Source organism: Rhipicephalus microplus, chromosome 9, assembly GCF_043290135.1.
Source record: "Rhipicephalus microplus isolate Deutch F79 chromosome 9, USDA_Rmic, whole genome shotgun sequence".
Taxonomy (NCBI): Eukaryota; Metazoa; Arthropoda; class Arachnida; order Ixodida; family Ixodidae; genus Rhipicephalus; species Rhipicephalus microplus.
This window is the reverse complement of record NC_134708.1, coordinates 17,951,205-17,978,261: the sequence shown is the minus strand read 5'-3', so window position 1 is coordinate 17,978,261 and position 27,057 is coordinate 17,951,205. Positions and strand designations below refer to the sequence as shown.

Here is a 27,057-nt window from a genome sequence, read left to right as displayed (position 1 = left end):
GTTGGTCTTGGCCTTTCACTGGAACGTTTCTGTTGTAGTTACTGGGTGCACAGAGGTCACTAAAATCGCTGCACAGTCTGCATTTGCCAAAAAGGGCGTGCTTTTCGGACACAGCGAAGTAACAACTGAGACGCTTATTCGCGTTCATCTATCTGCACATGTGAGTACGTTTCGTGCGTCATTTGTGCGTGAGAAACGCTGGACACATTTCGATCTGCTTGTCATTGTGCGCGTGACCTTCCACTTCGTTGCTATCGCGTTCATTATTACGCTTTTGTGGCAAAGCTGTGACTTTTAGGGGCGAAGCTCCTTATAGCGGCACCTGTTCGTCCCTCGTAGCCGTTGTAGTGTGTAACAAGTATACCATTTTGACCTCCAAGGTGGTGCCGGTGAGCGATTTCTTCTATGCGTTGTTGAACAATAAAAATAGTGCTCAATGTACATGCCAATGGCTGCTAATGGGGAATGATAGACTGGAGCATTTGGCTTTTAGTTAACGCGCACGCTGCGATCCCCGCTAGCAGCCATGAGCAAGTACATTGAGCACTATCTGACAAGAAAGGGTTGCTACGTTATACTCGCTGGGTGCAACCTCCTTAGTTTTAGAAAGGTTTAGCGAGCGTTGAGCCGCAGTGTCATGAATACAATGAACTAGTATATACCACGAACACGAGGTGGTTAAAGGTAGGAAGTAGACCCGAAGCGCAAGCCGTAAGAAAGTGTGCGTGTGCCACCTCTCGTTTAGTCCTTGGAATTTCCGCTGGGTGGCGGTGCATATGCGGAATATATGATGCAAAAATGCGAGATGGTGGTACTTGGAGTGTTGAATAGATGGACGAACGGACACACAGACAGATGCGTGGACGGACTCACGGATGGCTGCACCGACGGATGGACGCATGGACGGACGCAGGGGCGGATGCATGGACTAACGCAGGGACGGACGCACAGATGGACGTGCGGACGCACGAACAGACGCACGCACGGAAGGGCGAATGGACGCACGGATGGTCACACAGACGGACGCATGGACGGACGGAAGCAAGAACGAATGGACGGACGGATGCTTCGCCCCACTCTCTATCATTCACTCCGTGGATATGCTGCCATTTCTTTTTTTCTTTCCTTACAAATTCTTTCGCTTATTGCGGATAAAGCCGCACGTTTTCATTCGACCACTTTGACTATATATACTAATGCGCGATCGCATGAAATGAAAATCTGTTCCTCCGAGAGCGCCGAGAGATCTAGTCCTCGCACCTGCGCCTCCCCAACCTCCTCGACGAAAGTGTATCCGCCCGCGCTCTTCAGCGTGCACTGTTGCCGCTGCTGGCCGGCTTGTTGCGCGCGAAATAATGCGGCCCCACGTCGTGTCCGGCGGCCGCACGCCTTCACGTCCTTGGCGCACAACGCTCTGCTTTCTTTTCTTTCTTTTTGCCCCCGCCAAAGATGCAGGGCGAGCGCGCTGACCGCCCGGTCCTGTTAGCCGCCGCGGAGAATCTTCGACGCGGGAAGGGCAACGGGCTCTCGCTATACGGCCGCGAAGATCTGGAGCGAGCGCCTATAACACGTACAATATACCCGCTCCCGTGCTCTCGTTTCTAGCCACTCGGAAGTCGTGGGTTCGACTGGGTTCCCGTCGACGCTCCTTTGTTGGCAAACGAGAGGAGAGGTCAGCGCCGCGGCCTTAATCCCCGAAACGCTGTGGACAAACAGCGCTTCGTGGCTTGAGGCTCTTATACTGCCTTGCCTGCGTGCCTCTTCCACTCATCGTCACCATGACGACGCAGATCGCCGAATTTCGTTACGTAGTTTTGACGTCATCTCAAGGTCGGACAACATGACGCTACGTGGTGGCCTCATGACACTATATCATCGTATGATCAAAGGGGCCGTCTCGGGGTCAGTACGGAACTAGGTCACGCATCGAAAGTTCCCAATGACTTCCATCCTAGAGACATTGCAAAGCTTCGTTAGGTGAAGAATGTTTTCGATGTGGTGAGGAGAGTGGGGATGACATCACTGCTGAAGGGACCCTATGAGTTTCCTACCACACCCTAGAAGGAATTATGACGTCACCCGAGGAGCCTTCCTTAAAAAGGTGCACACTTTCCTCCCCACTTTTTTTCCCCGATGTATGCTTCAAATATCTGTTCGAATTATGGCTCCATTGTGACTCCACTTTTTCGTCTGTGTGGTCCTTGCCCCGTCATCCTCTCTGCCACAACACGTGACCCATTGGCAACAGCAACTTGGCGTGCTCATCAGTGTTAGTCAACAGCCACGGCGTCGCACGGTTTTGACACATGATGGATGGATGGCTATACAACGGAAAAGCCAGCCGATTCCGCTTAGTTCGGTCGCTCGAGAGGACGCATTGCGACGAGCGGAATGACGTCACCGATGACGTAAGCCAACTCGTAAACCCTCGGCAATATATGCGCCTCGCGTTAAATTTATCGCGAAAGTGCTCGCGTTACGTCGTTAAAGAGTACTTTGAGAAGTAGCGAGTTGCCCCAGTTGCTGTGGCGACGTACTTCTGTAGATGGCGCTCGATTTTTGTGGGTTCGACTTCTGACACGTGGCGCCCTCGCACAGACTGAGTACAGGTTGTGATGAGTACTGCTGTTGCAGCTAGTGTGTAGTTTTAGTGTTGCATGTTCCGGTATCATGTTTTTGTTTTATGTCGCTTTCACAACAGTTGGAAACACTTTCAAGTTTGATTTCACTACAACTACCGTGTACCTATACACTATATTTATGAGAGCATCTCTCTTGCAAGGTACAAATATCTCGATGATGAATATAGCTACTCTAGTTGATACTGACTTGATGAAACCACAGTTCTCGCGAACGCACACTACAGACTATGCAGAACGGCTGTCAAGCTTCATTCTGAGTAGTACGTAGTTAAGTGTTCGCCAGTATTATGGGTACATCAAAGCACAATGTCGCTATCACAAAACGAGAGAGAAAGAGATGACATAAGGAAGGCCGGTAAACCGGATGCGCATCTGCTGGACTACCGGCCCCACAGTTTGAAAGGGTATACTGTTTCAGGGTGCAGACTGATATGAAAACTTACAACCGCATAGCTCATTAGGTAATAGAATAAACGTGCTGTTTGTTAAACGCACTGGTGATTGTCGCCTGAGTGCTACCCTTTGTTGCTGTTACGATGATTTGATCAACGTACAAATCAACTTGATGTCTCAAAAAACACTTCTCGGGCTCTCTTCTAGTTAAGACACCTGTCACCTCTCATTCTATCTCTCCTTGTGATTCGTTCCCGATACAGCTCGCACTCAATGTCGCCTTCAAAACGGACGGTAATCAATAATCCCCGCGTCAAGAAACGTGAACCACGCCCCCTTCGCAGCGATGGCTTATAGTTCCCTGAAAGGGTACTACACTATACATGCGCACGCTACGTTAAAGATCTCCGTCGCAACGAATAACCAGAGCGACGTTGGTATACACGTATACTATTCTTGAGCGCCCGCCGCCCAGTTAACCGATGGTGGCTTCGTGTCGTACAAAACCGTACAGCACACGCCGTACAACATAAAGTGCTCGGTGTTTTGTACCACGCACATCATTAGCGATACGCGGCGTCCGTACATCGCGTGGCCGCGTGGTATTATACGCGCTACGCCCACTCGATCTCGTCGGCTGAAGCCGCCTCGGACCGATGCACGCATCCACTTTGCGTGCGCAAAGGCGCGCATCGGGACGACGACGCCAGGGCGGTCTTCGTACTCGATGTGTGTGTGTGCCGCACCGCTCTCGATTTCGCCTCCCCCGCAACGGGCGAGGAAGGAAGCGGTCGGTTGGATTGCGGCTGGTACCGACGAGCAGGTTCCTGTAACGAAAGGACCCTGCAGACGCGATGGTATACGTGCGCCATCGAGTCGGTAGAGTGGTTCGTACCAATAGTGTGTATTGTGTGTATTGTGTGTTGTGGCGCGTGTGTCAGTAGCGTAGTCAATTTTTTTTCTTCTCAGGGGTGGCCCCGCCGCGGTGGTCTAGTGGCTAAGGTACTCGGCTGCTGACCCGCAGGTCGCGGGTTCGAATCCCGGCTGCGGCGGCTGCATTTCCGATGGAGGCGGAAATGTTGTAGGCCCGTGTGCTCAGATTTGGGTGCACGTTAAATAACCCCAGGTGGTCAAAATTTCCGGAGCCCTCCACCACGGCGTCTTTCATAATCATATGGTGGTTTTGGGACGTTAAACCCCACAAATCAATCAATCAATCTTCTCAGGGGTGGGGGACAACCGTGCTTTGTGTGTGTGTTCGTGCTTACGTTTGTGTGTGTATATATGCACAATGCACGGTTGACCCCCCGTTTCTCCCAAGAAATTTGACTACATTACTGACACAAGAACACGACGACACATGTTCGTGCTTGCGTTTATGTGTGGGTCGTGAAATTAAAATCTTTAAGAGGGGGGGGCGGTTGAACTTCTCTCCCTCTTCGAACTGCCAATCTGCTCAAGGTCAGGAATCCCGTCAAGCTGCTTTTTAGCATCTTTTGATTCCTGTCCCTGCATCTTTTTCACTTTTTTAATCTGATTTACATTTTGTTTAGTGTTGACCATTGCCATTGTATGAAAGCATTGAATCACTGTACTTTAACATGATTGCTGAAAAATATTGCTAAATAAACTGAAACTGAAACTCTCCTCTTTCAGAAAGACCAGCGATTTGTGTGTGTGTATGTGTGTGCTTGCACATACGCACACACACACAGATTGTGGTTAAACCGCCCTCCTCATCTCTCTCTCTCTCTCTCTCTTTCTCTCTCTCACACACACACACGCACACACACACACACACACACACACACACACACACACACACACACACACACACACACACACACACACACACACACACAATTCTGGCTACGTCCGCGGTCCACAGCATATAGCAGTCCCGTGGACGCCGGTCAGCCCGTCACGGCGGCAAGGAATTAAACACCCAAGACGGTCACTTTCCGGCGGCAAGGCAACGCCGGCGGCTGAGAACGCGCCGAGCGCTTTTCCCCAGCGTCTTTGCATACATGCATTATAAAACGTGGCAATGCGCGAGGCGGGCCTATTACGTAGCCTCAACTTGGTGGCGTTTCTCGGCCTCCACGGACACACGGCGGTCTGCCGCGCCGGGTCCTTGGCTGCGCGCGCCGCTGCGCTGGCCACGTCCGTCGTTCGCTCGCTTAAAAACTGCAGTGCGTCCAGCTCACACGGTATACACGAAAGTAAGCCTGCGTTGGTTTTCGCCGTTCCATTCGGTTTTTCCTCATACGAATTGCTGAGCCACATGCAAAGAATACAGGACACTTCACGCTCAGATACAGATCTCCACATGGTTCGGTGATTAGTCGTGGTATAAATATGCACTTTAGAATAAAACAACAGCCTTCGTGCTTTTTTTTTTGTTTCTTTGTCCCGAGGCGTAAGTCTGAGATGCCTCTTCAAACGCGACAAGTAACCGTCGGTCGGCGCCAACTCGAGTGACAGAAAGTATAGTCATGCAATGACGTTATAGCTCACCGATAGAGAGAGAGAGAGAGAGAAAGAGAGAGAAAGAAAGTATAAGAAAGGTATGGAAGCTAACGGCGTCCAGTTTGCTACCCTGCACGTGGGAAGAGGGGAATAAGGGAGAAAGGGAGAGGGACATGCTCATTGCACAAACCACACACACAGTGCAGGTTTTCACAGGCGGTCGTTTAGTGATGCCTTCGAAAAATTGTAGAAGAGCTCGTGTGACTTTGCACTCAACATCTTCTGAGTAAATTAGTGATAAATTGTCTCCTCAAGGCACACATGACGTCTCATAAAAAAACTTCACATGATCACATCATCGCATAACATCGTCGCGTGTTCAAAGGTGGGCTGATCCCGAAGGCAATGCAAAGCCACGCAAGGTGCGAAAGCTTCCGATGCATCCGATCACGGAGGCAATGCAAACCCACGTAAGGTGCAGAAAGCTGCCAATGCCCCCGATCCCGGATGCAGTGCGAAAGTACATTTGGTATAAAAAGCTTCCAATGTCCCCGATCATGGAGGCAACTAAAACCACGTAAGGCGCAGAAAGGTCACAATGCCCCCGATCCCGGAGGCAGTGCGAAAGCACGTTGAATGCCGGAACCTTTCAGTAGGAAGGAGAGGTATTAATGCTATCTACTGAAAACAAAAAGAATATGGCTTTGCCTTGGCAAATGGATATGCGAACGTATGACTATTTTTTTTATTCCTTGCACATATCCCCCCCCTCCCCTCTGTGCAGGGTAGCTAAACGTAGACAGGTCATATCCTCTACGCTGTCATTCTCTTTTGTCGTCTCGTCAACTCTCTCTCTCTCTCTCTCTCTCGAACACACATGTATGCTAGGTGTTTTCCCAGCTTCTGAAAGATACATGCCAGCGTCATTTTCCCGACATGTGAAACTGCAGAAAGTTTCTAAATCGAGCTTGCCGGGACCAGAACACTTGACGTTCGAAAACTAAGCTTGATTACAGCGAAACGTGGTCAGAGAAACACGAACGTAAGCTTGCAACAGGATGCATATGGTCAAGCAGCAGGTGCGCAGAAGCTCGACCTTTTTAGTCGCTAAAGAGAGCACTTTAAAATTCTGAGGCACACATTGCATGCTCGTCCAACCTAACAGTTTAAGTTGTCAAGCTCATCTTTGTTAAGCTTATCCGCAGCCGAGTTCATCATGCACATGGGGCCATTTATGTGCTTGCGTGTGTGAGAGTCAATGTGTGTGTTTGTTCGTGCGTGTGCGCTCCATATTCCTCGATCCAGCAAGATGTATTACTATGTTTGGTATCATTATGGCGTCGGTCTCTACATATCCCTGCAACGAAACGACGGGTGAAACAGCCTACTGGCGCCTTTTTATAGACAAGCGTGTTTCAGACTGTTCTCCACACGGACCACGATAACGTTTCGGGGTACGAACTTTTAGAATCATTTTATTTTATCACGTCAAACGAAGGAGAGAATACATGAGTAGTATACACAGAAAGAGGTCCGTCAATGCATAACGAGGTTTCGTCAATGCGTCTGCGTCGCGCGCTTTCGAAACATCCTTCGGCTCTCTTGGTTTTAACGCAATCTGGGGCACCCAGCGCAAGTTCGGCAACCCAACCGTCGTCAGCTGTACAGTTGAGTTAACCGTACAGGTATACAATTACAGGTATACAATTACAGGTATACAATTACAGGCATACAATTACTGCGACAACAACGCGTGCGCGCACCTGCGGATTTTCGCTTAAAGAGACGGTTTTTTCGCGCCCATATAGATCGCTACGTGCGGGGCTCGGCGCAGATCGAGCGTCCATCCAGGTGACGACGACGCAATGAGAAAAAAACAACAACACAGACACTCCTAAGCAGGCAAGGCAGGCGAGAGCTGCGTGTACGAGCAAGCAGAGGCCTAAGATGAATGATAGAAAGAAGAAAAAAAAGGGGTGGAAGGAAGGGGGGTGGAAGGCAGTCAGAGGCCGGACCCGTTTCGCTTGGCCTACATCCCGAGCGTGGGAAAGAGGGCCCCCGTCAGCGGCCGGGCAGCACGGCCGGTCCGCTCAGCTGACGCCGACTGCTTCGCGAGCATCAAGAGGACCACGGGAAAAACCTTCGCGCCGAACGGGTTGGCCGGACGACGGCTAAGATCTCGAGGAGCGTTCGCCGTCGTTCTTCCGACGCGACGTTTCGGCGAGCGTTTTTATTTTATTTATTTATTTATTTAGGTACCCTAAGGGCCCAAATGGGCATTACATAGGGGGGGAATGGGTTGAAAGCCGACACAACGTACAATATTGCAAAAAGAAAGAATCAACACAACAAAAGTGACATTACAATATCATAAAGGCAGCAAAAGTACACAATTGCAAAGTACAGCGTGAAACATATAAAAAAAGTGTAAAAGTGACAATCTGGTATTTGGAAGGCAGGAACACAAATTTACAGCCTAGAAAAGATGAGCATGATGAAGACAAGTTACAGTGTATTTTGAATAGCTAGAAAAGCGAGGAGTGCGGTTTGAAAAGAAGAGGTGTCTGTTTGGTCCACTAGGCTACTAGGTAAAGATAGTTCTGATATTTGTTTGTTCGGGCAAACATTGGGCCAACTTTGTCAGCGCGTGCGGACGTATAGGGTGCCGGGAGTGTAAATTTGCGAGCGAATGGTGTTGGATGATGGTACAAAGTGTGAAAAAAAGCGTTGATTATAGAAGCACGTTTGCATGGCGAAGGACCCCGTATGGGCGTGTCATATCGGTTATCGCCGGAGTGGAAGGGAATCTTGGAAGTTCTATAGGTTTCGCAAGAAAGCGCTGACGCCCCGTTTCGAACTCATATTTACTCTGAAGAATTGATTGATTGATTTGTGGGGCTTAACGTCCCAAAACCACCATATGATTATGAGATACGCCGTAGTGGAGGGCTCCGGAAATTTCGACCACCTGGGGTTCTTTAACGTGCACCCAAATCTGATCACACGGGCCTACAACATTTCCGCCTCCATCGGAAATGCAGCCGCCACGGCCGGGATTCGAACCCGCGACCTGCGGGTCAGCAGCCGAGTACGTTAGCCACTAGACCACCACGGCGGGGCGGGGCATTTACTTTGAAGAAGACCTCGCTTGTACTTGGGAGAGAGAGATAGATTATAATTAATGAAGCGACCGGTTGTCGTTAGTTGGTTTTTTTTTTCTCGTTCTTTTGTCAAGTCAATTGGCGAAGCTAACTAAATTGTGTTTGCCTTGTTGTGGTACAAGCAGCGGAGAGCGAATCAAAGCGATATCTTGTGGTGGCGACAGTTTTTCCGAGTCGGTGATAAGCAAGGCCTGAGCCGCACCTTTTGCACGGCCGCAAGATGGGCGCTCATCGTTTCGCAACGCTTCTATGAAATGCTCCGTTTTGAGCAACAGTAAAACGGGCTAAGCGTCGGGAACGGACCCGATCGTTCAGCGCCTCTCACGTAATTTGAGTTTGCAATTGCAAAGTCAAACTCAATTGCAATCTTTATTGCTACAGCAATTGCAGCGACACTTCGAATGAAAATTCCCGGTCACTGTGGTGTTTCATATACCACGTGGTGCGAGAAATAAGGTGAAGTGCGTTCTGTTAGCACGTCTGGTACGCGCTGTGGACGCGGGAGGGTCATCTGTTTCGCGCTTTTTACCGGAAACGAAGCTTAAACAACTCGCCCCACTTCATTGTGTTCATTGCTTCCACTGCAGCGATAGCGAGGGCGTTTACACTTACTCGGACTCTTTTACCAACGTTGCTCCAAACTAGACAACCACTGCACAACCGGACGGGTTCTCTTCCGAGCCATTCGCATATGATGGCGTGCCGTATACTGCCGTTTTATCTTTCTCGCATCGACGCGGGTCGTCCTAGATATATCGGTCGCCCGTATGAATGTGTATAGCGCGCGGTCTGTGGCGCTGCAGAGCAGTTCTTGCCCGCCCCTCACTTCCCCTCGCCGGCTCGTCACGACGTCTTCCGAGTAGGAACTTGCAGACTTGCGAGGTGTTGAAGAGGTCCTCCCCTGCTCTCGTGCGACCTTTGTGTATATGCCTAACCACAGGGCGCTCGCAACCTCCACGCCTTTTGCGACGGACGCGTTCTGGCCCTTCTCGTTTCCTTCCTCTCTTCATCCATCTTAACCTCCTTTCTCACTTCAACGGCTGTTGATGGGATAGTACGGTCACGAACCGCGCAAGCTGTATCATCATCATCATCATCATCAGCCTGACTACGTCCACTGCAGGACAAAGGCTTCTCCCATGTTCCGCCAGTTAACCCGGTCCTGTGCTTGCTGCTGCCAATTTATACCCGCAAACTTCTTAATCTCATCTGCCCACCTAACCTTCTGTCTCCCCCTAACCCGCTTCCCTTCTCTGGGAAGCGGGTTACACACGTCTAACCGGGCTGCAGACATTAGGCGCCATCTTCTTCTTCTTCCAAACAATACCACCGCTACGCTGCTCTAAAGATGGAGGCACTGTACACATGTCTACAAGTCTACACATGTCTCTACATCTCTCTATGCATGTCTCTACACACGTGTCTCTACACATGCGTGGTTTGTCAACGCTCCGCTAACCTCACAGTCACTTTGCTGCAACCTTTCCACCGAACGGGCAGCTGTTGTTGTTGATGGTGATGATGTTGTTGTTTCTGTTGTCGCCGTCGTCGTTGCCTGGTTTGCATGTTGCAAACTGAAGTGAGTGACTACGCTGAACAGCGGCACGAAACGGAGTTCGTTGCGCAGGACTTGAAAACGCGGTCCGGTCGCATCAGTGAACGAAAGCTCTCGTCGTACGAAGCAAACAATTATTTGATTGTATGATTTATTCGTAGCGTCTTGCGCACTTTGGTATTTGTGAATTGAACAACTAATAATAATAATAATAATAATAATAATAATAATAATAATAATAATAATAATACGTTTATTTCATCATCATTGTGTACATGATGACAGGGGCCCGCAATAAAAGCTGCAAAATCCGAGGATCGTTCCAATGAAAAGTAAAAAAAAAAAAACAGCTTGACTGAGCTGCTGACCCCTAACTTGGCGAACAGCAAGGATTCAAGAATAAAAAAAACACAACCAAAGTGTGCATAACATAACAGGAAAAGAAAAATGAAAGACACAGTACAACTAAATAGGTAGATTTGCTTAATGGTTTCTGCGTGTCTTCGTTTTTTTGTCGCCTGTCATCCGGTTATTTCTTTCCGCTCCTTTTTTTAGCTTTCTCTTCTATTTCTATTCGTTCTTGCCCAACGAAGTCACTGTGAGAGAATCTCGGTTACATTTCCACGGTCTGCGCGTGGTAGTTGGCGATGTCGCCTCGGCACGTCGCGACAGCAGCGGTCGCTGTGCCGCCGCCGCGGGCGGTGTCTCCTGCGTGTTGCGTCACGCCTATCGTCACGCTTATCGTCTTTACCGGCTCGAACCCCACCTCCCCTCCTCTCCGCCACAATCGCGGGCGTTGTTTTTCGCGCTGCCGCGTCTCTTGTGTGTGCCTCTCTCTCTCTACTGCCGCTGCTGCAGCCGACCGCAGCGTAATCTATTGTTTTTCTTTCTTTTTCTCTCTCTTTGCCTGGGTACGCGATAATGAGTCGACCGTCGTCCCAAATACGGTTGTTACCATAGCGTCCCGTTGCAGGCAGGAAGCCTTGGCGCCTCTTATTGGTCTCGTCCTCCCTTGCCTCTGCTTTCTGTTCTTTATTTAGTTTTTTTAGCGCGGTGGTTGTTTTTCGTACTTCTGGTAGCGCGCAATAGCGGAGCCGTCTTTGGCACGCCTCCAAGCGTGTAGTACGTCTTTTGCCAAAAAGCAGTTTTTCTTCTTTTTTTTTTTTCGGAAGCTGGGTAGTAAGAGGTAGGGCGTTTGCTTGGCGGTAGTAAGTGCTTTATTTTAGCGAGATTGGGGGGGGGGGAGTGCTATGGCTACAACCCTCACGTTACTAAACCCTACGCACGTAGTCACTCGTCCCCCGTTTTGGCCTCGAGTATCCTGTTAATTGAAATACTTATCCGATTCATTGATCACGTATCAGACCATATATGACGCACATTAAACGCGCAAGTAAACGCATTCTTAAAGCTTCAAAGTTCTGGATGCAACTGTCCGGCACTACGATGTCTTGGGTGCCTGACCGAACCCCAGGACCGGTCACCTTATAAGGTGACCGGTAAGGTGACCGGTCCTGGGGTTCTATATGGTGACCGGTCCTGGGGTCCGACTTCAGGTTTTAGCGCCGAATACCAAAGTGAAAATTAGTTATTTAACTGGTGACCGAACACACGACCGTAATCACTGCTACAGTTAGGCATTATATCAGCCAGCTAGAAAATGCCATTTATAACGTATTGTCAAACTCTTTACGGTGTCGAGGTACACGCATACGACCAGTAGATGTTTTTCTTGCTCGTGTATCTGACAACGCTTCTTTCGTCTCTAACCCTTACCGTAATCTCAGAGCGACTGGTGTTTCTGCGTACTTTGTTGCTAACGGTTCCGCGAAGCTATGCGCACCGGATGACAATAGTTTGCTGGACGATCCAGCTCAGGTTTCGCTTAACATTACAAACATGCTGCAATTTCATTGGTTCTCGCACTGCTTTCTTCATACAATGACGCGAGTTTAGTCTTTTATTCATTCCTGCGCGTATAGTCTCGCTCTTGACCGTCACTGTTTGCCGATTGTTCATTGACGATCTGGCGGCCAGATGAGTGTTTTGAAAAGATAAGTATTGGGTAGTTTTAAAATAAGGTACGCAAGGATAGCGTGCGTTGCGCACGTACACAATTTTTGTCACTTGACGTGGGTATACCCAAGAGGATAGCGCGTGGCACGTCAGAAGGGGTGACAAACGCTAATGCAGAACTTTGCGTACTCTACTCCATAACTCTTAATTGATTCCTGAGAACGATTTGTATATGCCGTGACCTAACTCAAATTATGGCTGATTTGCAGGCAAGAAATGGCGCAGCCTGACCCTGCAGGAGCGGCGGCCGTTCGTGGAAGAAGCCGAGCGGCTGCGGTTACAGCACATGCAGGACTACCCCAACTACAAGTATCGGCCCAGGAGACGCAAGCACGCCAAGCGCGGGTCGCGTCGGGGTAGCCCGTCGCAGCCCGGTAGCCCCGACGAGGGCGGCGGCAACGGCCTCCAGACGCCTCCGGACTCGAGCCCGGCCCGGGGCAGCCCTCCGGACTGCAGCAGCCGTCTCATGCCCGAGATGCCGTACGAAACGCCCGTGCCGCCGACGCCCGAGCTGTCTCCGATGGAACCCGAAGACTGCTGCGGTCCCATAGACGACGGCACGGGCAGTCACCTGTCCCAGCTCATGTGCAAGTTCAACGACAAGTCCATGTTCCTCAAGAACATCCGGCCGCCGTACCGGACCCACACGCAGAGGGGTCTCGGTCCTCCGGGTCTGACGCAGCAGCACCTCTGCACGACCGCCTCGACGACGTGCACGACGAGCGGCTACTCGTTCCAGAGGACGCCGCCGTCGTCGTACTACACGCCCATCTACGCGCCTACCTCCCCGTACGGTCCTCCTCAGGGCGACCTACCGCAAGACGTCTACTACGGCGCGCCGGAGCACATGTACGCTCCGCAGCCGCCGCAGGAGGCGTTCCTGGAACACAGCGACCTGGTCCAGTTCCTGGACGCCGCCACGGCCGCGTCGCCCGTCTGCACGACGGCGGGAGGCTACGCGCCGCTTCCTCCTCTCGGCGCGGGAGACCACCACGCCACGTACGAGACGCTCGGCTCGGAACCGTGCGGGATCGAGTACTCGACAATGCCGCCTCAGCCGCACCACCCGTACGGCCTGTACGCGACGCACCACAGTCACCACCAGCCCGAGCTGCACCACCAGGAGCCCGGAACTGGGATCATCGCGGCCCTGGCAGAGACGCGGCACATCATGTCGTGATGATGACAGTATTCCTTTTTTTTTTTTGTCGTTGTTCGTTGGAAGCCGACGTGCCTTTTTGTTTTTCTCTCCCTCTCATTCTCGTGTTTCTCCGCTGCACGTGGTGGAAACCGTCGCTTCCGCGGCTTCTTCGAGAAGGCCAGCGACGAGCTCCGTGGGTGCGTTCGTGATTTCCGAGCATGTTACGTGTGTTTGTGTGATCCAGAGAGCGTGTGGTTTCCCCGTGCACCCCCGCCGCCTGTACAGAACAGAGACTCCTTCCTACAGAGTGATGCTGTCGTGCACCGTTGTGCCTATATAACGCGGACCGTGTGGCTGTAGCGTGTGTGCTGCTGCAAGCCACGCCGGCAAAGCGTCCTGAACGACGACGGAGAAGGTCCGTCACGGACTGCCTGCCGACAAAACCGCGGGGGATCACCGCGGCGTTCGCTACGGTTGCGTGACCGCCGACATGCACTCCTGAGCACGCCTCGCCTCCTCCCACCACTCGTTGTCGTCGTCGACGGGATGATGCTGTGCCGCCGCTGCTGCAAGCGCATCGCCGAACGTCGTCGGGTTCTCTGCGTGCGTCGCTGTTTGCTGTGATCGCTGCACCACGTGATCTGCTGTCCCCCACCGCGATGTGTAAAAAACGAAGAAAAAAAAAAAGAAGCCAAAAAAATGGGGACGAAGAGGAGACGAGAAGAGAGACGTTTTATGTTAAAGAAACGAGATGTGGTTATCGCGAGAAAGAAAAAAAAACAAAAAATGGAAAAAATATGAGGCCCCTGTAGGTACGGGCGTGCGCAGCGTTCTCCCTAAGGGGTGGCCAAATTTGACACCATCCTCACCCTCACCCCCCCTCCCAAATGATAGAGTCCGAAAAAAAGTCCGCTTTCGATGCAAAAAAAAAAAAATGAAGCGCTTCTCGCAAAGGCTTGCTTGCTATTGGTACCCCTCGTTTTGGTAAAAGTGGTAAGAAAACTGTTCTCCGAACGAATATTCGGTCGACATTATAGTAAAAAAAAAGAAAAGAAAAACATTCGCAGCCACAACCCTGCGCATTAAAAGATGTCTGATTCAGAATCGCTCCCCTCCCCATAGACATTTAAGTGAGGCGCTTGCCCCCCCCCCCCCCCCCCCACTCTGTGCACACGCCTACGCCTAAGAAAAAAAAAAAATTCCGCGGAGCGCATCTCTGTTGTTATGCGAGCGCCACCACCACAGCGGTGACCTCGGTTCCGAACCTCCATGCCTGATCTGCTGCTACCGCGAAGTATAGGCCCTTCTCACTGTGCAATAAATGAACACCACCGTCCGTTCTATTACACATAACACTGGCTGCCTGTTTTTGCACGCGCGCGTACGTGGTCGCAGGAGGAGGCACGAGTGGCGCCACCTACCGTCTTCCTGTACGGCACGGTACGCCGTTGTTGCGCAGTCCTTCCTCTGGCTTGGTGTGGCCTTCGGGCCCGAGTAATTAGCTGCTCCCAGTGAGGCTCGCTTTGTGTTGCGATGCCCTTTTTGTTTGTTTTTTTACGCTGTGTTTCACGCAGACAAAAAAAAAAAAACTGCGGCTTCAAAATATGGCCCTGAATCTTGCAGTGGCAGTAGGTAAGGTAAGACAAAAAGAGTAACGGTTAAAGCATTGTAGTGTCAGCGAGTGAGGGTAACCTGCAGATATTTCAGACACCGTTTTTTACTCCACCGACAGAGCGAACCATATAAATAATGCAAAAAAAGGTTTGCTTGGTTCTGGTTTTATTACGATGCGTTTTTATATAGTTTGTGAACACGATCGAGTAACAACACTATATCGGTTAATCCTCTTAATACTTTCCGTGAATGTTTAACCTTTCCTCGCGTATTTCAGTTTGAGCCCCAAATCTCGCTTACTTAGTAGTAACTGACTGTAGTGCACGCTGAACGTTTTCTAGGGAGCTGGAAAGTGTAGCTAAAGATGGTCTAAACGATCACTTTAATATAGGCGCAAGTGGCATTGCCACTAGTCGACAGTCAGCAAGAACAAGTGGCGTGCACTGTTGTGTACAAAAAGTATCAAAAGGTAAACTATGTCAGAATCTGAAATGGTGTTGTGTGGTACTAACTACTATATATGGTGCCCCTTCTAGTCTCCGCACTCCTCTTCCCCATCCTTTGCAGTCCAAATCAGCGGCTGTGTCTTGTTCTAGACATGCGTCGTAATGCTGGAAGGATAGCCTTGCTTTGTGTTCAAAACAGGTAGATCTGTGTACGTCACTCAAAATTCAAATGCAGTTCAGCTGACTACTTCTTCTCTTTCCCGTTCACCAAAGAGTTCACCAAGGGAGAAGGGGATGTCACTGATTACGAACGAGGAATGCTTTGTTAAAAATGTTTTGTGGATGCTACGCTCTGAAAATGGTACCCGCATAATCAAAAGCGCCGTATTGGTCCATATGTGCATGCGCCATTCGCTGAACTGTCGCAGCAAACCGTGGACGCAGAAACACACGCCCGCGCCGTGTTGCAATCTCCGGCTGTAGCGCGCCGCGGTGCTGAATCTTTTGTTAATTGCGTACTTGACCCTGGCTCAGGTGCCCTCTCCTTTCCATCATGTGACTGTGGCGCTAGTGTCCCATTGGTTGGATGCCGGCGCAACGGTTGCTGAACCTGGACAGCACTGCGCCGGCTATTCATAGCTCGATAAGCGGCATGTCGGCTCACCACTGCCGCCGGCGCTCTCGCACTGCGAAGGAATGCGATGCGCTGAGCGCGTCGTCGGGGTTGAACAGCCGATTGGCGGTGTCGAAGGCTCGTGTCATCGGTGTGATTGACCAGGCAAACGACGCCCCCTTGCTAACGGGAGACCTGCACTCAATTATTATTACTTTTTTGTTTAATCCGAAATGTGATACGCTGTGGAGTGTTGAGAAGCCCACCCACGCCGGAACACATTGCTACGACAGGCTACTGTGACGTACACCAGAACTCACCAGGATTGTCTTATGTGTATTATAACCATCAGAACACACGCAAACAGGCTGGTGAACTCACCAGGTCACACCAGCTTTGTATCGTAGTAACATCAGACGATAGTTATAGCGCGAGAACAAAACGACGACACAGAGACAAGAAGGACACGAAAGACACGAGCGTCTTTCGTGTCCTTCTTGTCTTTGTGTCGTCGTTTTGTTCTCGCGCTATAACTATCGTCATGCCATACCAACTAGCCCAAGCTGCCACAATTCTAAGTAGTAACATCAGACTATGTCAGTATAGTTTGCACTATCAATGAATTATCAGTTAACAACAGACCGAGCTGGCTTTTTCTGATGTTGGCGCCAGCCTGTTGGTGTGTTCTATTGACAACGCCAAGGTATTTTCTGATGCACACAAAAGCCTGTGGTGGTGTGTGCTGCTGCGTACATCAGCCTTGCACGGCGTGATTTGGCCTTGTGTGGTGTGTGCTGGCATAAATACCACCTTGGTGACAGCCCACCATCACGGCTGCTGCCTTCATATCCACATTTCTAACTTATAATGGGCTTATTGAACTAAAGTGCTCTGTATGATTGATGACGTAGGATGAATGAGAAAGGACAGAGAGGAATAATAACTGACCACCCAACCAAACATCCAGTATAACAAAAAGTACATGTGATATCCTGATATATGTGGCGGGTTGGGCTTGTTAGTACATACTTACGGCACACTACGGTGCAAGAATGCACAGCGGACGGAAGGAAACTTCATTGAAAACCGAAGGATTCTTTATCGGGAAATTGCAAATACACAGTTTGTCGCAAAGTTTATCCGCTGCACAAGCGTAGATAAACAATGTCATTGTCAGTAAGTTGTATGGAAGCCACGCTTACTCAATCCTCCCCGAGATATTAGATGGTGTATCAGTACGTGTGCAGTGGATAGGCTCTGCATCGGGCCGTGTGAATATGCGTGCCATTTTCAAAAAAAAAAAAAAAGAAGGGCTCTTCAAAGTTCAGCACTCATCATCGCCGTTTGTGCTCCTTCCATCCGTTACTGTGTATTTTTGCAATGTACTGTGTCGCAAACCTGATGTCTTCTTGTAAAACACATTACATGCTGGCACAGCGCCCTAGGTGATCACATGGAATAAGCATTCAAGCATACGCGTCGTTTCTTACCTATCCGCCTCGTATTCGTATCATTGCCACGTATGTGTCGGGAAATGGTACGTGTCAAAAGTTTCCCAACGACCTGCCGATTAAGCTGTCGATCTTGATATTCGTAACATGATATTATACGCTCATAAATTAGAGACGTGGTCGACAAGCTGACTTGACTATTTATTGGCGGGAACGGCACCGAACCCCCGTTTGACGCGCAGACAGATGACGGTAGAAATAGCAGATAAAGCTTCGATTGCAGCTTAGAAACGTGGAAACACCGTGAACGGTTCGGAAAAGTACAGTAGAACTGCTGACAACCGAAAAGATACAAAGAGGAATCGCCACACACTGCGGAACGCAGTTAAAAAATAAATCTGCGAAGTGTTCTGTTGTAATATACGAAGCACCTCCTAGAGATCTGGGGGAGCAGTAGTAGATACGCTGGTATGATATTCCCGCATCAAGCATACAATCGTACACGCTCGACAAGCGGCGTTACCGCCAGATGGCAGGAGAGGTAAGGTGAGCGAGCATGACTTGATTTCCACGTCAGTAAGCAGCAACAAAGGCGACGTCATTAACCGACGCCGTTACTATAGGTCACGTGCATATACGCACTGGATATCGATCTCCGAGGGTTAGTGCCATGTGGGAGAATTCTCCTGTGTGTTGTTGAACCATGGAAATTCGCAGCCTGCGCGTTAACTGAAAGCGGACTGCTGCTGGTCTCTGTGTTCAATCGGATATTCCCTTATCTCTCGATTGTCTCTTAGCAGCGATTGACATGTTCCAGCCGGAAACACCGGTACATAACTGCGTGCTTTACACCTCTCCAGGTGATCAGATGCAGAACATCGTAACGCCTTACGTAACGCCATTGTAACGCCTTACGGCATGGAGAGTAATTAAATGAAATGAAATGAAATCTGTGCAAAAGCCGTACACAGCGCGCACGTATGGCTAAAATAGCGGTGCGTCCGTCCGTCCTTTATACTAGTCGGCACCTTCAAATTAGACATTATAGACCCTAGCTTCGCCGACTCGTCGTCACGGAAATGGCGCACGCGGGAAACACGACGAACAACAAGCAGCGCGGACAGCTGCTTGCAGACTAACCAGCTGCTCCACCAATAGCAGCGTATTTGTGCTGCACGTCAGATTGAACTCCTGGGTGTCAAGCGGAGGCCGCAAAGGCCTGGAGAAATAGATGGAGGGATGGTTTGTTTTAATGAGTGGCGCACCGGCGACTCGTAGCGCTGCCACGTGTGACATCGATGATCGTGGTGCCATTCTGCACACGATGCGCGTGATCACGTGAAATGTTTGCCGAAATGACGGAGGTGGTTTAGGCGCCCTTTAAGGCAATACGTATGTTCGTGCCTTCTGCAATCTGTCGCGCATTTTAATCCTTCAGGTAGACATAATCGCGTGTTCTGACGCCTGATGACAATGTACCCATTGTGTCACTCATGCATGTTTTTTTTTTCACCGCATTTCCAAGCAGAGGAAGTTTTTTTCGTTGCATAAGTGAGTAGAGGCGTGGCTGTGTGGTAGAGCACCTGCTTGCCGCACAGAAGACCCGGGTTCGAATGCCACTCAAACTGAGAGTTTCTTGTTATTTATTTTGTTTGCATCTTTTTCAATTTTTCGGTCACGCAAAAGATGACGAATGTACAGTGTAACTAACGACGCCGACAGCGGAATTTTCGCGAGACGAGCTTTTTAACTAGATCGCGTTAACGCATTCATGTCGCTTACACATGCTCACCTCCTGCAAGTGCCGGTGTTTGCTTAGTACACAAAATGCTCTCCTTCAGAGTATAAGGACATAGGTTCAAAACCCAGCACCACAGAGAATTTCCGGATAGCACTCTCACTTATTTGTGTGTTTGTGTGCATAGCCAGACTCGCCAGAGGGACGGACATCCCTCTGTCAGGCCAAACTTCTGTCTGACATTCACACATTGCAGCGATGGGCTTATTATGATGTATTTCCGACTTAAAAGTTACCCTATTGCGTAGGCTTCACCGCAACGTATCGCCAAAAGCAGTAAAAAAAGTTGAAGCCCTTATCAGCGCTGATAAGGCTCAACTTTTGTCTGACGTTACACCTCGCAGTGACCGACCAACTACGCTCGTAACAAGGACGATTCTATGTGGTAGCTTCCCCTGGGAGGTTCGCTTCACCCCAATATATGTAGAAAAGTGTTGAAAAAGTTGAGGCCGTTATCAGCGTTGATAAGGCTCAACTTTTGTCTGGCGTCATACCTTGCAGTGACCGACCAACTACGCTCATAACAAGGACAATGCCATGTGGCAGGTTCCCCTGAAAGGTTCGCTTCACCCCAACGTATGTCGAAAAGTGGTAAAAAATTTGAGGCCCCTATCAGCGCTGATAAGGCTCAACTTTTGTCTGACGTTACACCTTGCAGCGACCGACCAACTACGCTCATAACAAGGACGGATCCGAGCAGCAGCTTCTCCTGGGACGTTTGCTTCACCCCAACGTATGTCGATAAGCGGACAAAAAAGTTGAAGCCCCTATCAGCGCTGATAAGGCTAAACTTTTTGTCTGACGTCACACCTTGCAGCGATGGGTGTATTGTGATTTCTTTCCGAGCTAAAGGTTCCCCTGGTGCGTACGCTTTACCGCAACACATGACAAAAAGTGTCAGAAATGTTGAAGCTCTTATTAACGCTGATACGGCTCAATTGTTCTCTGACGTCATACCTTGCAGTGACGCATCAACCACCCGAATAACATAGACTTTTCCGAGCGACAGCTTTCCTTTGTAGGTTCGCTTCCCCCCAACGTGTGTCAAAAAGTGGTCAAAAAAGTTGAGGCTCCTATCAGCGCTGATAAGGCTCAACTTTTGTCTGACGTCATACCTTGCAGCGAGCGACCAACTACGCTCATAACAAGGATAATGTCGTGTGGCAGCTTCCCCTGGGAGGTTCGCTTCACCCAACGTAGGTCGAAAATCGGTAAAAAATTTTGAAGCCCCTACCAGCGCTGATAAGGCTCAACTTTGGCCTGACGTCACACCCTGCAGTGACCGACCAACTACGCTCATAACAAAGACAATTCTATGTGACAGCTTCCCCTGGGAGGTTCGCTTGATACCAATGTGTGTCGAAAAGTGGTAGAAAAGTTGAGGCTCTTATCAGCGCTGATATGGCTATACATTTGTCTGATGTCACAGCTTGTAGCAACCGACCAACTACGCTCATAACAAGGACGATTCCGAGTGGCTGCATCTCCTGGGACGTTCGCTTCACCCCAACGTATGTCGAAAAGTGGTAAAAAAAGTTGAAGCCCCTATCAGCGCTGATAAGGCTAAACTTTTGTCTGACGTCACACCTTGCAGCGACCGTATAAGTGCGCTCACAAACGAGGACGAGTCCGAGCGGCACCTTCTCCTGAGAGGCTCGCTTCACCCCAACGTATGTGGAAAATTGGTCAGAAAAGTTGAGGCCCCTATCAGCGCTGATAAGACTCAGACTTTGCCTAACGTCACACGTTGCAGCGACCGACCAACTACGCTTATAACAAGGACAATGCCATGTGGCAGCTTCCCCTGGGAGGTTCGCTTGACCCCAATGTATGCCGAAAAGTGGTAAAAAAAGTTGAAGCTCTTATCACCGCTGATAAGGCTATACTTTTGTCTGACGTCATAGCTTGTAGCCACCAACCAACTAAGCTCATAACAAGGACGATTCCGAGTGGCTGCCTCTCCTGGGACGTTCGCTTCAGCCCAACGTATGTCGAAAAGTGGTCAAAAAAGTTGAAGCCCCTATCATCGCTGATAAGGCTTAACTTTTGTCTGACGTCACACCTTGCAGCGATGGGCGTATTATGATTTCTTTCCGAGTTAAAGGTACCCCTGGTGCGCACGCTTCACAACACATGACCAAAAGCAGTAAAAAAAAGTTGACGCCCTTATCAAGTCCTTATCACCGCTGATACGGCTCAACTTTTGTCTGACGTCACACCTAGCAGCGACGGGCGTATTATTTCTTTCCGAGCTAAAAGTTCCCCTGATGCATAGGCTTCACCGTAGTGCATGACCAAAAGTAGTCAGAAAAGTTGAAGCCTTTATCACCACTGATATGGCTGAACATTTAACGCGACAGCGTTAAAGAGCTCGTTTCGTAGAAATGTTAGTGTCGTGGGTTGCGAGCAAAAAATCAGCATCTTATGCGTGACTGAAAATAAATAGGACGATTGCATTTAAAATAAATGATAAAATAATCCGTCAGGCGAATAGGGACCCACTCGGGGTTGTTTGAGCCCGAGTAGGTATCGAACCGGGGTCGTTTCCGTGGCAAGCGGATGTTCTACCACACGGCCATGCCTCTGCTTGTGAAAGCAGTCAAAAGAACTTCCTCTGCTTGGAAATGTAGTGAAAGTAGCTTTCATGCTTCACAAACACACGCGTCTTGAATACGTGCTTCACAATGCAACATGAAATATTGCGCTAATATTGCGTGGTACAAGCTTCCATTGCCAACGGGCGTCAGGATACGTGATTATCATAATGGCTCCGTCGTTGAAAGCCGATACCCCACTACAAAAGGCACACACGCTACTGCACCTTTTTCCTTAAGGCAAAGTATATATAGTGGGTGCATAGCAAATTCGAAAAGGTTTCATGCACTAAGTGTTTGAAATACGCTCTAGGAACAGGATGTGGCTAGCGCGTTCAACTCCTGAAGGTGAATCTCTTGGGGTCCCCTAATTTTTGTCTGACGTCACATGTTGCAGCGTTGGGCATATAATGATTTCTTTGTGAGCTATAGGTTCCCCTGGTGCGCAGGCTTCGCCGCAACAGACTACCAAGCCTACACCAAGACTCGGACATACAAATCCAGCGCATTGAAGAATAGGCTGCGTTATGTACAGACCAACATAAGAGCCGCATTTGGGCATGGTATTCAGCTTTGAAGCGAAAGTGTGTTGGTTCGATTCACGGGGTCAGTAGCGTTAAGAGAGCCGCATAGCGATAAGGGTAAGGAGAATTAAACTCCGTTCTTTATTTTTTAATCATAATGTGCTGTAGTAAGCAGACCACGCTGTAAACAGTGAATGCCGCGCCGGGCTGGTAGCCGTGTGCGTATAGTGTTCAATTCACATCTAAAAGCTCGGTGGTTTCAATGATCGAGCTGGGATTGTTGGAATGCCAAGAAGACATTTAGGCAACTTTGCGCCAAAGCTGAAACATACGTGCAGCCGCATACCTTGGGAAACTGGACATAAATAATGCGGAAAGCAACCTTGCTACTTGGCTTAAATTATGACGCGTGTCCTTTTTTTTTTCTGTAAAATTAAGAACAATTTTCTTTTTTACAAAAGAGGGGACTCGACCTCGTGAGGTCAGGTGGTACCATATGCCGCCATGCAGCTAAAATTTCTGGCTGCTCCTGGGGATGGTGGAAAGGGCTATAGTCTTTGCTGAAACGACGAGTAGCATCAGACTGATTGATTTGTGGGGTTTAACGTCCCAAAACCACCATATGATTATGAGAGACGCCGTAGTGGAGGGCTCCGGAAATTTTGACCACCTGGGTTCTTTAACGTGCACCCAAATCTGGGCACACGGGCCCACGGCATTTCCGCCTCCATCGGAAATGCAGCCGCCGCAGCCGGGATTTGAACCCGCGACCTGCGGGTCAGCAGCCGAGTGCCTTAGCCACTAGACCACCGCGGCGAGCGAGTAGCATCAGACTATCACTCGAACAACGCACAACATCGAGATCAATCCCCAACCGTTTTGTTACAGTGAATCGTTACATGACAATTATTTCAGGGCATGAGAACTTACCACGTCAATTCCGCGCCAGTCCTGGAAGTGGCGAAAAGGTTTAGAATCCATTCTGAGACGACAAATAGTACTTGATTATGATTCGAAAAGGGCAAAACATTGACAGTGACAAATTCTTTATTACAGTGAAGCACCATGAAACAATTATACCAAGGCTATGAAGCTTATACCACGTTCGTCCCGGGCCGGTCCTAGAGGTGGTGAAATGGTTTATAGCCCATACTGAAACGACAAATGGCTACCAGAGTATAACTCGAACAGTGCATAACATTTACAGTGACAAATTCTTTATTACAGCGAATTACCATAAAACAATTATCCCAAGGCTTCGGCTCTTCCACAGTGCCGCTTCCAGGCCGGTCTCTTATGTGGTGAAAAAGGTGCTAGTCCGCACTCAAAAGGCCCGTGGTATCTAGATTTCACTCGAACGATGCATCAACTTGACAGCCACGATTTCTTCATTACAGCGAAACACTACGGAACATTATTTTTAAGGCTTCACCGCTTCTACGATGGCTCTTCAGGGTCTGTCCTGGATGAGGTAGAAGGGTCCGTACTGAGACGACAAATTCTACAAGACTACTGTCCCTCGAGCAACGCATGACGTCGACAGTCGCCGTAATTTCTTTATTATAACGAATTGTCATCTAAATTCTTGTGTTCCGGAACTTTCGTGCTGGAAAAGGTGGTCCCGTCCTGAAGGTGTTGAAAAGGGTAGCGTCCATACTGAAACGACAAACAGAATAGTTGAGAATCGCAATTAAAACAAATACATGATACCGTGGACCTGCAATACTTATACGAAATCATCTCATGGCTAGAATATAACCTGGTAACTTATACAAGTTAACTTATACCATTAATTCTAATGTAATAGCAAAAGAAAGAAATAGTGGACGAAACGATGACTTGCCCCTGGCAAGTATAGCAAGTTTTTCAACTACGAATAACGCGTTTGGTGCTCTACGAACGGAGCTACAGTGGCGGCCATCCCCCGGTCCACTTTGTGAGGTATATATCTGCATTTAAACCTGAGAGTGTTAGCCAACATCTCTGGAAACTGCGATGGCGAGTGAGCTCATTACGAGCTGGTGGCTGAACAATGTTGTTCCATTATATATATATATATATATATATATATATATATATATATATATATATATATATATATACGAGACCTAACAGACAATAATGCCAAGGAAGGTATAAAGGAAGTTATTAGGCCCATTGTAATGTAAATGAGAAGAAAGAGAAGTGGGTGAAAAGATAACTTGCCGTGGGCAGGATCCGAACCTGCGACCTTCGAATAACGCGTTCAATGCTCTACCACTGAGATACCACGACAGCTATCCCCCCAGCCACTTTATTGGGTATCTATGTCAATTTAAACGCGGGAGTGTCAGTCAGCGCCACCAGTAGCCATGGCGGCGTGTGTGGCACACTCTTTATGAGCCTGTGTGGCGTCACGTAGCACGTGAACTTATTACTAACTGGCAGCTGACCAATAGTTCCCCGTATACAACCTAAAGGCACCAAGTCTGCCAGTACGAGACCCTCGTTAATGGATAAGGGAAACAAGTGTATACTTAAGGGCTCGTTTTTCGTGTTTTACACCATATTAATGAGACCTAACAGACAATAATGCCAAGGAATGTATAGGGGAAGTTATTAGGCCGATTGTAATGTAAATGAGAAGAAAGAAAAGTTTGTGAAAAGATAACTTGCCGTGGGCAGGATCCGAACCTTCGACCTTCGAGTGACGCGTTCGATGCTCTACCACTGAGCTACCACGGCAGCTATCCCTCAGCCACTTTATTGGATATATATATATATATATATATATATATATATATATATATATATATATATATATATATATATATATATATATATAACGTAAATTGTTATTTGGCTTTAGTGTCCCTCAAGTTACCACTCCGGGAAGTTGTCCTTCCCCTGTATCTGGCTAGGAAGCTCACAGCAGACGCACTGAGCTGGACGCAATACATGGCCCAACACATCGTATTGCGAATGAAATGGGGTGGGCGTACTACACGAACGATTAGGCGTATCTAACGGCACTTCGTTTTTTCCGCGACAGCACCAGCGGAGATAAAGACAGACCACAAAGGACCGGGGGCAATCGTTGGCGCACAATTGATATGCAGACGCGCTACCGTGCAATTTCGGGCAGGCATATTATTTTTCGCCTATACGGGCCCGGCGCACAAATCGGATCGCGTAATTGCGACCAACAGCGCCCTAATAGCATGCAATAAACGGGACCGTTTACGCCGCAAACGTATCGCGGCGTGCGCCGTCTCACTGTCTATATAGGCTCATGCCTACGTTGATGCGATAATCGCACGTCGCCGACGGGGGTATGCCAAACACGGAAGGCGTTTGATGTACCGCCACGATTACGGTTCACGTCAACCAGTCCACGCAAGGCTGTAAGCTATACAACCATTTCAGCGCCAAACTTCTGAAACACACGTTGTTTCCTCACTCCCAAACACTAGCACGGTAGTGTTTTCATTGTGGTACGCGTACGTGTGTGGATGCAAGTTCCACAAGCGTCGCCACGGTGGTTTAGTGCGTAAGGTGCTCGGCTGCCGACCCGCAGGTCGCGGGATCGAATCCCAGCTGTGGCGGCTGCATTTCCGATGGAGGCGGAAACGCTGTAGGCCCGTGTGCTGAGATTTGGGTGGACGTTAAAGAACCCCAGGTGGTCGAAATTTCCGGAGCCCTTCACTGCGGCGTCTCTCCGAATCATAAGGTGGTTTTGGGACGTTAAACTCCACAAATCAATCAATCTATCAAACTCGAAATCACATATATAATATATGACGACTGGTATATGCAACTGATGAGATAACCACGTGAAGTCACGACGAATCTGGTATCTGGAGAAAATGTCGGCTCTTATCTACGCGTTCGAGTCGAAATCGCGCCAATATATGACCCGGTACTGAAGACAGTGAAAACGAAAGTATGGGCATTGCTTATCCCCGATTACCTCAATTTCAATCACGTGAGACATACACAGTGTAAACTTGGCACTTTCGCAGTGACCTCCGTCGATTGGAAGGCGATAACCATCTTCTAAGTAGTGAACCTTCCCGCGCTCTCCTCCGAAAGCTTTCTGGAACTAACGTGATTTTGCATTGACTCCGGGATAGGAAGCGTCGCTAGCTTTTCTGCGTCTCATCTTGTTTTTGTGGCCTGTAGTGCATGTACATCAACCGCGTAGCCGATAAAAGAGTACTTTTAGACATAATCTACAGGTGTCTGATTGATTGATTGATATGTGGGGTTTAACGACCCAAAACCACTATATGATTATGAGAGACGCCGTAGTGGAGGGCTCCGGAAATTTAGACCACCTGGGGTTCTTTAACGTGCACCCAAATCTGAGCACACGGGCCTACAACGTTTCCGCCTCCATCGGAAATGCAGCCACCGCAGCCGGGATTCGAACCCGCGCCCTGGGGGTCAGCAGCCGAGTACCTTAGCCACTAGACCACCGCGGCGGGGCTACAGGTGTCTGAAGCCCTTCAACTGAAGTTTCATTGCGACTTCAAAACATCAATTATAACTTATCCTTATGCGAAATAGCTTGAGTGTAACCACGTCATGACGCTTAAAAT

The 27,057-nt window shown here is 49.1% G+C and overlaps 1 protein-coding gene across 1 annotated transcript in view; it reads left to right on the top strand.

Moving 5' to 3' along the window:
• Positions 1-14,790, top strand: part of LOC119163535 (uncharacterized) — a 52,758-nt gene extending 37,968 nt beyond the window's left edge. Inside the window, exon 2 of the mRNA XM_037415549.2 lies at positions 12,506-14,790. Coding sequence (XP_037271446.2) covers positions 12,506-13,476 — 971 coding nt within the window. The 3' untranslated portion in view covers positions 13,477-14,790. The remainder of the gene's footprint in view (positions 1-12,505) is intronic.
• Positions 14,791-27,057: the final 12,267 nt, after the last annotated feature.